Source organism: Coloeus monedula, assembly GCF_965178545.1.
Source record: "Coloeus monedula genome assembly, chromosome: 1".
Taxonomy (NCBI): Eukaryota; Metazoa; Chordata; class Aves; order Passeriformes; family Corvidae; genus Coloeus; species Coloeus monedula.
This window is the reverse complement of record NC_138781.1, coordinates 16,806,550-16,821,125: the sequence shown is the minus strand read 5'-3', so window position 1 is coordinate 16,821,125 and position 14,576 is coordinate 16,806,550. Positions and strand designations below refer to the sequence as shown.

At 48.5% G+C, this 14,576-nt stretch overlaps 1 protein-coding gene across 1 annotated transcript in view; it reads left to right on the top strand.

Moving 5' to 3' along the window:
• Positions 1 to 3,054: 3,054 nt before the first annotated feature.
• The window catches only part of GAD2 (glutamate decarboxylase 2), a gene marked incomplete at both ends in the record, with an annotated part of 38,944 nt that continues 27,422 nt past the window's right edge, over positions 3,055 to 14,576 (top strand). The window contains 6 exons of the mRNA XM_082296854.1: positions 3,055 to 3,130; positions 3,397 to 3,456; positions 3,609 to 3,761; positions 4,769 to 5,002; positions 9,837 to 9,927; positions 10,762 to 10,874. Of these exons, the coding sequence (XP_082152980.1) occupies positions 3,055 to 3,130; positions 3,397 to 3,456; positions 3,609 to 3,761; positions 4,769 to 5,002; positions 9,837 to 9,927; positions 10,762 to 10,874 (727 nt within the window). The remainder of the gene's footprint in view (positions 3,131 to 3,396; positions 3,457 to 3,608; positions 3,762 to 4,768; positions 5,003 to 9,836; positions 9,928 to 10,761; positions 10,875 to 14,576) is intronic.

Sequence of the window (14,576 nt, the reverse complement as noted above, 5' to 3'; positions counted from 1 at the left end):
CTGCTGCTGCTGTTCCTGCTGCCATTTGGCTTTTATTAGCATATTTTTTTTTAATCATTTTATACCATGTGTTTCCTTTTTTTTTTTTTTAATCTTCAGTGTTTCAAGTTTACGTGTGTGTTCATGTGAATACGAATTACTGTGGTTTACAGCCCAACACCATTGCAAAGGGACACTGTCAGTCACATATCATATCCTTCCCTAATACAAAAATCAGCTTTCTTTTGTGTACCACTGCTACATCCTAAAATTATTAGACATTAAACAGCTTAAATCTAGTTTCCTTTCCTCAGTGCTTATTTCTTTTTTTTCATTTCATCAGTCTCATCCAATCAAAATAATAATTTACTTTATAGTTCCCTAGTTAAGCTTTCAAATACCCATATGCACCTTCAGAAAACCTTAGTTATTGTTTCTAATAAATTGTTTTACAGGGAAAAAAATTACAAGAGCATCATGGGGGAATTTCTGCTTTTAGTTTACACTGACTAAATTTTGGGATAACCTGTTTGTGGCAAGTGTCCCTCTAATTAAAATGAACATATACAATTAATTGGATAGCATACTATGGCAGTTTATTTCATTATTGACTTTACTGTAAACCTAGTAGCCAGTTTTAAAGGTCAATATTGTGTGTATAATCTTTATGTTGGAGATGTCCATTTATGGGAAGTACATCCAGCCCTCTCCTCTGTCTCTGAGCTTTGTGACTAAGTGATGAACTTTTAAATCATGTTTGCTTTGTTCTCATTTGCATTAGACTTTTAGGAATCTTAATCTCTGGGGTACCAAGAAAGGAATAGAAATACACTCTCTGGTTGATAGCTGCCAAAATGTAATGATCATTCTTAATCAGTTCCACTAGAAATTAAATGAAAATAAAAGCAATAGCCACGGTGTTCAAATATCCCCGATTCCTTTTTCAAAAGACCTTATTTCAGAGAAACCACACAGATAATTGCAGCGCTTCTTTTCAGGTTCATAATTGCATGTTCCCAGCTGCAAAGCAAGAGAAGGCAAATTTCACGATGCCAGCATAAAGGCCTGATCCTACTCCATTCCTCAGCTCTCCTAAATGTGACAATTGGCGGCAGCAGTCAGCCACAGGGGCTGGGTTTTGTCTGTTCCCCACACACATTTGGCCTTTTCCCCAGAGACAGATAACCATTGCTTCCTGATCTGTAACTAGTTACAAAGCTGTGCACCAGATTAAAATGTGCTGCAACGTAAAATTTGCTATAAATTGTTAAAAATTTGAAATCCGTTTTAAAGTCGCTTTGTCATGTATTATTAAAACGGTAAAGTAAATAAAAATGCACAAAGCAGTGATACGGTTGGTTGTGTCTGAATTACACCCAGAACCGACATGAGCTGGGGCATGAGTGAGCAAGGCAGGGAAGGGCTCACAGCAGCCTCTGGCCGTGGAAAGCTGGAGTTACTGTCTACGTGCAAACCAATGTGATGCGGCAACTAGAACAGACTAATTTCACGAGAAGAGATGCCTAGACTGGTTTTCTTTTTCTTTCCCACCACGGCAGTGTTTTAAAGCATTGAGACATTTCTGTGATGTCTCATGGCGGGACACTCCTGGTAACCATGCAGATGCCCGCAGAAAGCAGAGATGCCCCCGGCTGAACACAGCGCGGGAGCCGCAGGGCCTGGCTGCGAGGAGCCTGGGGGCCCTGCGTGACCAGCGCTCTCGGCAGAGCCACATCCTGGCCTGGTATGGTCCCGCCTGCCTCCCTCCAAGGCCAGGGCTGGAAATCTCTCCGGTGCCAGAGGAGAGGCAGCCGCGACAGGGAAAGGCTCCGTGCTCCCGCGGACACCCGGCTGGGTGGAAAAGGGAGGTTTGGTTGCCTTCAGAAACGACGTCGTGAAGGGAACAGTTGTTTCCGTGCTTTTCCCGTCTGGCCTCCGGGCCCTATGCCTCTTCGGGGCTGGAGCGAGGATGGTGGCTCCACCATGGTCCCCAACTCGGAATGTTGCGGGAAGCCCCCGGGAGTGCCCCGGAGCTCCGAGGACACGCGGGGGCAGCCGCGGCGTCGCGCAAGGCTCCTCCCGCACGTCCGTGGGAGCCAGGATCCCCCTGCCTGCACGGGAGCAGGAGGGACAGCGGGAGCCCAGCCCCCGGCGGGCCCTTCCACCAGCGCCTTCTGCGCGACGGCCCGGCCCGACGGGGCGCCCGCCCGTGATTGTGGGCTGGGCCGGGCCGGGCCGATGAGACGGCGGAGGCTCGGGGGTTCTGTCTCTTCCTCACCTCGGGACTGCCTCGCTGCTCGCCGCCGGCACCACGGGCTGTCCCGGCGTCGGCGCCGCCGCCCAGGAGTGCCCTGCTCGTACGTGCGGAGGTGCCCTGGTGCAAAAGTGGGAGGTGGGGTGGGGGGATTTTCCCTCGCTTTGCATCTTAAAGGACTGAAGGACACTTCCCCGTAGTCCCAACCTTCTCGTCAGTGTACCAGGCTGGACCACCGCGGCCGCCCACGCCAAGACCTGGAAAACTACCATTCCACTCCGCTCAGCTCTCGGCAGCACCGGGAGGCTCGGCCCTCTCCTCCCGCCCCGCGGGGCTGCGGCCGCACGGACCGTCGGTGGGGTGAAGACGGCACAGGCCACCTCGCTCGCCTTCGCCCCTCAAGGCAGCTGCAGCCCCAGCGCAAGCAACCCCTATAGCTCGGGTCTGCCGCGAGTGCTATCGCCCTCCCTCCGCCGCCCCTCGGTCCTCCGATGCAGGGTGCGGACACCTTTTAGAACAGCCGACGCCGTCGCTGCTGGCCGCCTCAGCGGGCACCTCTTCCCGTGGGGCCGCCCGCCCCGTCCCGGGCAGCAGCGCCTGCGGGGCGCGGCCGCGGCATCTCGGCGGAGCGCGCCCCAGGGGCACCCACAGGAGACGCTCCCACCCACGCGTGCCCGGGGCGCTCCCGCCCCTTCGCCTGCCGCCGCCTGGCGCAGCCGCGCGCACTTACACACCCGCACACTCACACTCACGCACACTCGCTCAGGCCGCCTGGGCTGCAGCTCGCCGCTCCTCGCAAGCCCCGCCGGTTCGCCTTCGCCATGGCAAGCCCCGGCTCCGGCTTCTGGCCCTTCGGAGCCGAGGAGGGCTCCGCGGCCGCCGAGACCCCCGGCACAGGTAGGGGGACGCCGAGCGGCCGGGCGGGACCGGCCCGACGGAGCCGCCGTGACGGCGCTGCCCGGTCACCGGAGCCCCCTTTGTGGCTGCTCGACCGGCGGGACAAAGCGGTGCGAGCGGCGGGGATCGACGGCGGCTCGAGCCCGGGCCAGCGCGGCGGGGCTCTGCGGGGCGGGGGGTTCCTGGGGAGCGGCGCCGGGGGTCGGACCAGACACCCCCAGCCCACGCCCGTCCCCACGGACCCTCCGCTCGATTTTCTCTTACAGCCAGAGCTTGGTGTCAGGTTGCCCAGAAGTTCACGGGAGGGATCGGAAACAAACTCTGCGGTAAGGGCAGGGAGGCCCCGGTAGCCCGCGGCGGTGGCGCGGCTGCGCGCCCGCGGAGCGCCCCGGGACCTGACTCGGGCCGGGGGGGCGGGGTGCGGGGGACGAGGGTCGATGGCCCGGTAATGAGGCCGTGTGTCCGTGTCGCTGTCAAGCCCTGCTCTACGGAGATGCCGAGAAGCCCGTGGAAACTGGCGCCAGGGCAGCAGCCCCGGGGGTAGCGGAGCCGAAGCCGACCTGTACCTGCGACAAAAAACCCTGCGGTTGTCAAAAAGCGGACGTGAATTACGCCTTTCTGCACTCAACAGGTAACGGCGCTCCCGGGGCACGCTGCTTCTCTAAAACTAACAAGAAAAAAAAAAACCCAGCGGTTCGGTGGGGAAATCGCCTCTGCCCGCGTTGCGCGGAGGCGTGGGGACCCAGCGGTGCGCGGCGGAGCTCTACGCCCTCAGCCCCGGCCCCCTCCGGGCATTGCTCAAACCCGCGAAAAATCACTCAAACAACTAAAATTCCCGAAAAGAAAAACCGAAAGCGGTAAAATCCCACGTGCTGGAGCCTGCATCTTTCTCTTTCTAAGGAGCACTGACAGCAGCGACCTTCTCTTTGAAGACCCTGCGATGTAATTCAGGTTGGAGGGGAGGAGGGAGATCGAGCGCTCTCTTACTCATTTGCTTTAATTCGAGATATTTTTGTACTTTTCTGACCTTGGAGGTAGCGTCTCCACTAGTGAGTAAATCCCAGCTCCCTGCCGACATGCGCTGGCCAGGAACTCTCCCGTTTGCTCGGCATCCCGGGACCCCAGATTAGGGTCTTCCACTACAGTCTGGCTTTGACTGAGCCATCGTGCTTAAACAAAAGCTTTGTGCACACTGAGAGCTCCTGCAGCATTGCCTCAAAAAAGGACATTAAATTATCAACAAGTCACTTGCATAGGAGAGTCACCACGAAGGTATTTCATTGCAAGGCAAATGACAGTTTTTAGGGTGCTGCTTGTAGCATTTGTTGCTCAGTGTTTATTTCTCCTAAGATTCGTTTTCCCTTTTTTTCTAGTTTCCCTGCTCTCATTGTCTTAAAAATTGGTCTGAAATACACTGTGGACAGAATTGTCCAATTTAGATAGGATATAAAATCGTGTTATCTCTCAGGACATTCCTTGAAATAAAACCTTGCCAATTTGCTTGTTAAATGAAAACAAAACCTCTTTTTATTGAACACTGTATAAAGATTTCCTAAACATAAATGGGAGAAGCCTTTGTTTTAAATCTATGCATGTGGTCATAAAAAGAAGTTGACTTTTAAATTTCTCCATTCCCAGATCTTCTGCCGACATGCAATGGAGAAATAACTACTATGTCTTTCCTACAAGATGTTGTGGACATTTTACTTCAGTATGTGGTGAAAAGTTTTGATAGATCAACCAAAGTTATTGATTTCCATTATCCAAATGAGCTGCTCCAGGAATATAACTGGGAACTGGCAGACCAGCCACAGACCTTGGAAGAAATTTTATTGAACTGCAGAACAACTCTGAAGTATGCAATTAAAACAGGTAATAGCGATGCTCATTTTCTACCCTGTATGGTCTCATCCATTGATTAAAGGTGTCATTTCAATTTAGCTTGAAACGTTAAAGATTGAAGCAGCAACTGTATTTTGTCAGGTCCTAGCAATTTCTAGCAGAGACAGAAATCGTTTTCCAAAATGATAAACCACTCCAGCAGCTCCATATCTGTAGCTGTCAGTGCAGCCTCGCACACTCTTTCCGATTTAAAATTAATGCTTCTGTGCGTCGGATGTGCCGGGTGTGCCACTGAGCAGACTTTGCACCACCTTCACCACTTTCTGCGGTTCCTTTTCATGCATTTCACGTGTGATGCCCTGGCCATGGCCTCTTGCTCCCTGCAGAGCAGGGTTGCGGCGGGCGCGGAGCTCGGGGTAGCCGGGAGTCGCTGCACGGGGGACAGCAGGGACCAGCTCATTTAACAGCCAAAATCGCAGTAAACGGCCTGTAAATGCGAGCTCTGAGCGGCCATTTGCAGTGTCTCTCACTTCGCTTGCAGGACATAAAATAAAAATTGGAGAATTTAGCAGAGCCGTACATAGGAATATTGAGGATTTTGTTTCAAGTTTAGACTCAAGCAATAAAACTGAAGTCCGATTTGGTTTAACAGGCATTTGTTGTTTTTCACTGGGGGAAGCAGGGGTGGGTTGACTCCTGCCTGCCTGGGATTCCCCGTTAGTCGTGCCCCGCTGCGGGCTTCGTGGGGGGAGGCAGCATGGGGCTCGCCCAGGCGTGGGGCAGCGCCCGACTCCGCACCGGGGCCGCCTTAAATAATCTGCGGCGGAGCAGGCAGAAAGCGGAGCCGCAATTACCGCTGTCATTGGGAAATAATAGGGAGTCCGGGGAGCTCTTAGTGGGAGGGAATTCGAATTACTGAGAAATTGCTTAAAAATAAATGTGTAGCAATTACTGAAAGAGACAAAAGGCTGATTTGTGACTAGAGGTTGAGTGGAAAACAAAAAAATCCCAGGTTTTGAGAAGAGAACAAAACAGACCGATCCTGGTAAAGATTGTGAGGGATCTGTGTAATCCTCCTCGTTTAGAGGTGGAAATGACCGACTATCCGCATGTTTTGATGCATGGGTCGGGTGCTGTCAAAACGTCTGCAAAATATTGGAATAAATAGTTAGATAAATGATATCCACAGGAGCAAAGTCGATCACTCCAGTGATCTATGTGATATGTCTGGGTAGAGCATAGGAAACATGTTTGCACAGAATGATGTAGAAAGTGGGAAATAAAAAACCAGGGTTTCTTAGGTGATTTTCATTAATAGTTTTTTGATATAACCTGTTTTCACATAATAGACCTATTTAATTTTGTGCATCCAGAAAAGACCCTTTAGAACAATATTACCATTTCTCTTCCTCTCTGTAAATATCGGCGGCTTTCCCATCTTGGCATTTTAAAATTTGTTTTAATGAAAATAATGTTTATGAAGTCTGAAAACGGGTGCTGGGGGCTTTTGTGAAATGTGGTGGCGTGGCGGGGTTCAACCCAGAGGGTGCAGACCCGCCTCGCTTGGCTGCTGCTGCTCCTCAGCACCCCGGGGTGACAGCCCCAGCCTGGGAGGGGGTTTACGAAATACATGCGGTTTACACCTGGAGCCCTTCTGCATGTGCTTCAGAGTAAAACACTGGAATGACCCTCAGAGGAAGGACAATATGGTGAGGTTTCTGGCGGCAGCGTCTGCTTCCACTCTTGCCGCAGGAGCCCGTCGGACACGGCGCCTCCTGGGCGGCGTTTGGCTGCAGGGGTCCGGGAGGATGATTGAAAAATAAATTGTATTGCATAGATTAGTCTCACAGCTGGATCCCCAGGTCCAGGGATTCGACGAGGCAGATGGCTGATTTTTCGGCCGAGGGGCAGGTGTGGGTTGCTCTCAGGTGTTGCCTGCATGCCACGGTTCGCTGGGGTGCCCGGGGAAGCCACACATTCTGCTCCCTTACCAGCAGAGATGGAATTCCTGCTGAGAGAACGTAAAAGGCAGTGACTGCGAATGCAGGAAAAGATGGGTGTGAAATTCAGTTACTGTGCACTGTACAACTGAAATTAAACAGGGGAATTGAAATAGGAACGTTTAAAAATGGCTTAGAAACTCCAGGAAGGGCCCGAAGAGCCGGTTGTGGCCCAGCCGTGTGCCCTGGCAGTCCCTGATGCCGGCCGCGCAGGCAGCGAGGCTGCAGGCTCAGTGCTGCCAGCCGTGCCTTTATCCGTGTGTCTGGCCGTGCCCAGCCCTTCTCGTCGCTTCCCTGTGGCAGCTGCGGAGGCCGTGTGTTCGTGCTGGGCATGCCCGTGCCTCAAACCGGTGCAGGTGGGAGTGTGTTTGAGAGGGTGTGTGGGGCAAAGGCACGCCCTCAGTAGGGAAAGCCAAGCCCCGGGCGTCCCTGTGCCTTGGCCCTGGTTCTTGGCCATCATTTCCTGGTTTACTCTGGGATGTCTGTGAATACACCGTGTATTGCTAAACAAACCATTAAGTAATAATCTATTTTCACCTCTCCCCGCATTCTTCACCCTGTCACAGTCTCTTTTCCAGTACCTCTTTGTTCAGGAACGACCTCAACAAAGGATGTGTATTTCAGGCAGAGGCACCCGGGTAGTGATTTTTTAGCACCTCTCACAAGCTCTTCTTACCTGGCCAGTGGAGCCTGTATTTTAAGCAAAGGCTCAGTTTTCTATGGCCATCTAGCCAACGGAAGAGAGCTCGCTCACGTATTGAAGTGTCACATGGACAGACAAACCCCTGCAGCTGGGGCAGGGGTCAGGTTGGGGCAGTACGTTCCCTGCCCTTCTGCGTTACAGCCGTGCTGCGGAAGGGAAGGGAAGGGCACGACGTGGAAGGGCTGTGTCACAGGTGTGGGTGCTCGGGGCTCTCCCAGCAGCAGCAGCTCCTGCTCCCTCTGGCCTGACATCTCTCGACACAGCACTGCTCCCTCCACCTCACTCGCTCCAGGGTACGGCTGCCCGACCCCCGCGTGCGCCCGGCCCTGTTCCTACGGCGGCTCCCAAAGTAGGTGGTGTGCTGGGAGGTTTGCTTGAAACAACAAGCAGTGACAACAGGGCTGTCGCCTAGGGCTGGGTATGTGGCTGACAGAGAACCGCTGAGACACTGCAGCTGCAGACACAAATTCTGCTATTCCCCAGCTTTTCAGTGTGGATTTATTTCCAAAACAGGAGTTTTTGTAACTTCTTTGAGCCTTCCTGTAGCCCAGATCCACTAAAGGCTTTTAGCTCCTAATTTTCTGTTACTTTCAGGTGAAATTTGGGATCCAGCTGTGATATGGAACCTAAAGTATAAATGTGGAAATCTCTTTCAAAATCCCTCTGTCAGGGGAGGTGCAGTTCTCTGCAGGCAGAGCCTCTGGAACAGGATCGCTGAGGCTGTTGTGGTGGTGACGGGGTGCACATGTGTCTCAGGTCCACCAACCCCACTCAAGAGTGTGAAGAGCAGGGAGCAAGATCCATTTTGTTCTGCTGGATCTCAGCATCATTCGTCGGTGCTCAGGGGCTTTGGCTGCCTGCGTTTGGCAGCACAGACAAGGGCAAGGTGGGAGTTTCTGTCACTGAGAGGGGGGAGCTCAGTGCAAAATGCGATCAGGCTGGATAGCAATAGCATGGGGCTGGTCTTAGGCTAAGGGCAGAGGGAGGTGGAATTTGCACGTGTGTCCCCTGCCTCATATCCTCAGCTCTGGTCTGTCTGCTCAGCCTGATTACTCTGCCTTTGTGTGCTGCAGGGTGGGAGCTGGGGAGCAATTCCCCACGCTGCTCTGCCAGCCATGTGTCTATGCCTGATAAGAGGCCACAGGAGACCGAAGATAAGTTTTCTCTCAGTGCTGGGTCTGCATTTCCTCAATCATCTTGCTCTATCTTTTGTTTTCTCTGATGGCAATAACAGAACATCGTCTAAGGGTCAGGACAGGTGTTTTCCAAGCAGAGGCTGCCTTCGAGTTGGATGGCATTTAAGTAATTGTGGACCATCCATAATTTGTACCAGTAATTATGCCACTTACTTGTGGGAAGTAACTAGTAAAAATGGAATTTTAATTCTTCCTGTGTTTAATGGCTCTAGGCATGTTTTTAAGGAAAATCTCTAGGAGGATTTTAGGAAAAAAAAAATGGGGGCCAATTAGATTAACCAAGTGAATCGACTATCAGCTCACTGAATATAGTCCTGTGCATCATTCTGCTGGGGCAGCAGTGCTGGTTTTCATAGCATTTGATTAAAATCACAATTGCAAGTAGCCAGGATATTTGTAATTGCACTCTGACAGTGAAGAAATGACAAGGACCACCACCTTCCCTGCCATCTTTGTACAATCATCAGCCATTGAGTCGTGTGCAAAGCAGTCACCAAAATACTCCATTTTCTCATTTCGCCTCGTCTGTTACAATCATTGGCCATTCATCACTGATGTTATATGTCCTGGCAAGCTCTTCAGATGGCGTCTCATGCATGCCTTTCAAACCTAGTCAGGCAAAACCATAGCCCGTGACAACATGTGACACACTAACGGGAGCAAACAGCTATTTTTGTGAGGCAGCAATGTGCTAATTTTCAAGGCATATTGAAAGGATAATAGGGAGTGTTGGAATTCATTATTCCGCGTTGAGTGTAATTACTCTGATTTTACTGAGTTTGGAATGAGAAAGAAGAGAAATTATCTTGCCTTTTTCAAGAAATATATTTACTGCTGTTTGCTTTGTTTCATACCTTGAAAGCGCTTCCTTCTCCATAGAAATATGGAGGTAAATATACTGTTCAGCACTGAATAGTTTCATTCAGAATCATCAGCCTTTTGATAACATTTTCCATCTTATGCAGGGCACCCTAGATATTTTAATCAACTTTCAACTGGATTGGACATGGTTGGATTGGCGGCAGACTGGCTGACATCAGCAGCAAATACTAATATGTAAGTAGAAGATTTTTTAATTTAATATATAGATATTTAATATAGTTTCACTGTTATACTCTAAAATACTAGTTGCTGTATCTGAGTGAAAGGATAATTGTATGTTAAAATTGCTGGGGAAAAAATTATCTGCTTTTTAAATTGTTACAACAGTTATTTACAGAAAGACTTTCAACATTGTCCTGTAGGCTGTCTTTTATAAAATTTCATCATACTGATAAGATATTGATTTTGCTACCTCCCAAAAGCACACAAAAAATATATACAGTTTAGCATTTTGCATGCATAAATATGTAAAATGAAAGGCGTGCTAAGTGAACAGTTGCATTCATGTAGAGGGCTTATGTACAGTCCGTACCAGAGCAGGCAAAGCCATTGCTCTGTCTAAGAAAGAGACGCAGAACTTAAAGTGTGGGGTTTTTTCACTTTGGGATTAGGAAGCATTTTTGTGTACTTGCTTAGCTTCACGCACTGTCTGGTTGTTATGAGTAGGACTGCTGACATGTGCCTCTGGACATGCACATGGGTTTGTGCTAGGCGAAGGGCTGCCTCTACCCAGGTCTCTTGGATAAAGGGCAAAGCCTTGAACCTGGGAGAGGTGGGCAAGATTTTTTTCACTGGAGTGGGTGGAAATATATTCTCAAGTGCTCTCTGTATTTCTCCTTCTAGACATTTGATGTCAAATCAGAAGGAAGACTGTGGAAAGTATTGTGAAACAGAAATCTACCCAGTATAAGATAAAGAATATTGTGGCTATAATGTAATGTAATATTGGAAAAAGATGTGTTGGTGTTGTAGATGAAAGTATTAAATATGGACATTACTACATTTCAGGTTCACCTATGAAATTGCTCCAGTGTTTGTACTTTTGGAATATGTCACACTAAGGAAAATGAGAGAGATGGTTGGCTGGCCAGGGGGCTGTGGCGATGGGATATTTTCACCTGGTACGTGACATTTCAAGTTTTCTCTATTTTTCAGACTGTGGTATATGACATCCCCTGTAGCTAAAGAGTAAATGTAATTAAATATGCATGTTTGAGAGGACGCTTGCTAGTAAACACCAGTGGCCTCTTTGAGATAAAGTATTGCATGTTTATGAATTTCAGGGATGTGATTATGAGGGTCTGTTTGAGCAAATTGCACTGCATGATGAGCAGCTGTATTGGCACATAGGAAACATAATGAGAGGAGACATTTGCCTTGCAGTTTTGCTTTGCCCCCACTTTTTATGGATTACATGAAATAGAAAGACTATTGTATTAATAATGGAGGGAAGAAGCACAACAAAGCTCTCCATCACCGCAGGGGAAATTGGAGCAAACAGGGAAAGACGTACCATCCCTTCCAGCAGTTTTAGTGGAGTCAGTAAGACCCTGCCAGCATTAGAGCATGCTGTTAGCTTTCCATGTGAAGCTGACCTGTTTAGCTCAGTGGGATACTTGGGTGGCTAGTTAATCTGAGTGCTTAAAGGCTTAGAAACTTGGTTCCTTCAGGGCAAGTCAATAAGGCAAAAAAGTTAGTGTAGAGAAATCACTGACAAACATTCTTAAGACTTTTTTATTTTTTAATCATTCCACTTAGTCTTTTGGTTTATACTCTTTGTCACTTCTTCTCTTACTCTGTTATTTCATTGCCCAAAAATTTTGGCCTGTCTATCTCACTAAATTGCAAAATACTGAAAGAATTTACATTGGGTATAATATCATGGCTTGTCAAAAGAGAACAGACTGTTAACTGTTGCAGAAGGAGCCCTTCTGGAAGAGAAGTTAGTTGACCTAATGGAGAGAGAAAGAGTGCACTGTGGAGTAGAGGAAAGGCTTCACTGATAGCAGCCCAGGACATTCAGCTCTTTGAAGCCATGAAGGTCAGGCAAGGATCATCTTCAGCTTCTCATATCTGAATGCACATATGGGAAGTGGTGGGGGAGTTTTATTCTGGCCCTTTCCACAGATGAAATAGATGAGAAGAACTGACACTGCTTTTTGATGAGTTCTTACTCAAAAAGTACTGAGAGCAAAAGCTCTGACAGCTTTTGCTGTGGCTTAGAGATCCCCCTGGAAACCTTGGCCTCCATCACACCAGGTGTCTAAATGTGTATCAAGAGCTCAGGACCAAAGTGGAAGCTTCTGGAAACTGAACAGTGGTTGGTTACTAACCCTGACCTGACTCAGTACAGCTGGTCTTGGTTCCTCACCTTCCCACTGGGCTGGTCAGGGGCCTGCAGGGTGAGAGAAGAGCAATAGTAATGCTGCCCAGCCAGCCCTGGAGGGCAGAGCTGGGCACAGCAGCAGGCTGGGTGAAAGGCTCAGTGTGTACGCCAGATCTGCCAGAGTCTGGCAAACTCAGGTAGAGATAGTGTGAGTCAGGAAAAGTATATGCCTCAGGAGGAACTGCTTGCTCTGCTGGGGCTGCAAAAGGCGCTGCCTGGCACTGGGCCAGGGTGTTGCTGGTGTGTCAGGGCTCACTTCATCAAGCTGAAACCTGCGTGGAGACAGGCTCTCTGGCAGGCATGTACCTGCGCTGGCATTTGCAGGGCCGCCCCCTCTGATTCTTTCTTTCTCTGCAATTTCTGGTTTGTGCAAAGTGCATCTTTCTAATTTACTCTCTCAAGGCAGCAATACTCAGTATGCAGGTTCTGCTTTTTAAGGAAATAATCAAAAGAATTTCTGTGGTGTCTTCTCAATCCGATCTGTCATGGCTTTAGCTGAAGACCTTACTATTGCAAAGAAAAGGTTCTTTCTCTCTGCATTCTCTGGAATGAAATATACAGTATCAATACATGTAAAGCATAAAAGCCTGATTATTTTCTCCAAATTCTGTAGGTGTGTTTTGTTACCTGCAATTAACTGCAGATGTGAACACAACTACAAAATTAATAGCAGAATGCAGGCTTATGAATAAACTTGAGGTTAAATTACTGAGCAATAAATACTAATAGGAAAGCCTGGTATTGAAACTTAACATTTCAGTCTTGATTCTTTTGACGCTGAGCCAATGACTTTGGACAAAATAGGCCAAATTACTTCAACTTGGTTCAGTCACCTAAATCATCAATAGCAGCAGTTGCATGATTTCATGCATTTTTGCAATGTTGCATGCACTTTTTAGGGACAGGTACCTGAGCATTTCCACTTAATCTCTCCGTTTCTTGTTTTGTCATTTCTGAATAGAGGTGTAGAAATACTTTCATATCTCTCAAGACAGTTGAAAGGGGAAGAAAAAGCCCAATCTGTACTGACCCATATGCCAGCAATACCATTCTTCTGTGGCGTTTTCCTTTGGATTCAGAGGAGGGCCAGTGAGGTCAGGGAAAGCCCAGAGCAGGGCAACCTCACTGCAAGAGCAGAGCTAGGATACTGATTAGAAATGAAGGGCACAGCCTGTGTGGGCTGTGGAACAGTATATTTATCTCCAGTGAGATTAAAACAAATCTTTAAAAAGTCAAAACAGTGTTAAATTTGCCAGCACAGATACCCAAGAGTGCTTCCTTCATCTTCTCAAAAGGTAGATTTTATCTTGTCTCACTTTGGCTGTCCAAGCATTGGGTGTCTATCCTGGCCTAGTTACACCAGCTCCCATATATTTGAGGGAGAGGGGCAGCTGCATCTGCAGGGCAAGTCCCACCTACCACAAACAGCTGCCATAGGATGAGCTGAACTATCCTCTGGAGGTGCACATCTTGTGCTCTTCACTCCATTTTTAGATGGATGAATGTTGCAATAGTTGAACTCTACCTTAGTGGCAAGCAGCATTTTGACCTGTTCATTTAAAACCTTTGTTTTATATAAATATGTGTGCATAAACATCAATATGTAATCAATCTCTGCGTGTGTATATATATATACACACTGGATAAACCTGATGGATTTCATGTATACGTCTGTCCGTGTGCGTGTTTTTGTGCATAAAAACGTAGAAGTTCTCAGCCTCTGCCTCAGGTACTGCATTATATTCCCAAAGTGCTCATGCAGCAGTAATGTAAAGCCAAACATTGTTCCACTGTAGACACAGAGACTGTTTGTAAAAATCTCAGAAAGGAAAAACAGACCACTGCAGAGCTGTCAATCTGATACCCATCTTGAATTGGGTAAAATATCCATCTTGAAATGGCTATTTTAAGTCAAGGTATGCCAGTGGTTTTAAGGCAAGTGTTAGGGACATTTAACCTTTTCCCCTTGTTCCCATTAGAGGACAATTGAAATGAAAAGTATTTGTTAGAATGACCCTTTTCCCTTTCTCTTCCCTCCTCCCACTCCAGTTATCCAGAAGATAGTGGCTGTTGGGTCTCAGTGGGTGGGTTTGCTCAAAGCTGGGGAATGAAACACCACCTTGATTTAGGAGAGGAGAGCACAAATTAGGTGGCACTTGGAAATCCCTTAGGAAGTTGCCTTGTGGGGACATCTGCTTAGGAGGTGGAATAGAGTGGAGATTATGTGTTGATGGTGTATGGAAAGCTAAGACTGGGGGCTGAAGGAAGGATGGTAGCTAGAGTGAGGGTGAAAGGAAGCCCCAGTCATTTTCTGCAGTGGTACTTTTTGCGTAAGTTGCTATTTGTGTGTGGTAGATCCTGTTGTTACACAGCCCAGCTGTGAGGAGCATCAGGAAGAAGAATCTGTGTTTCTGCCACGAGGCAGAGACATTTGCAT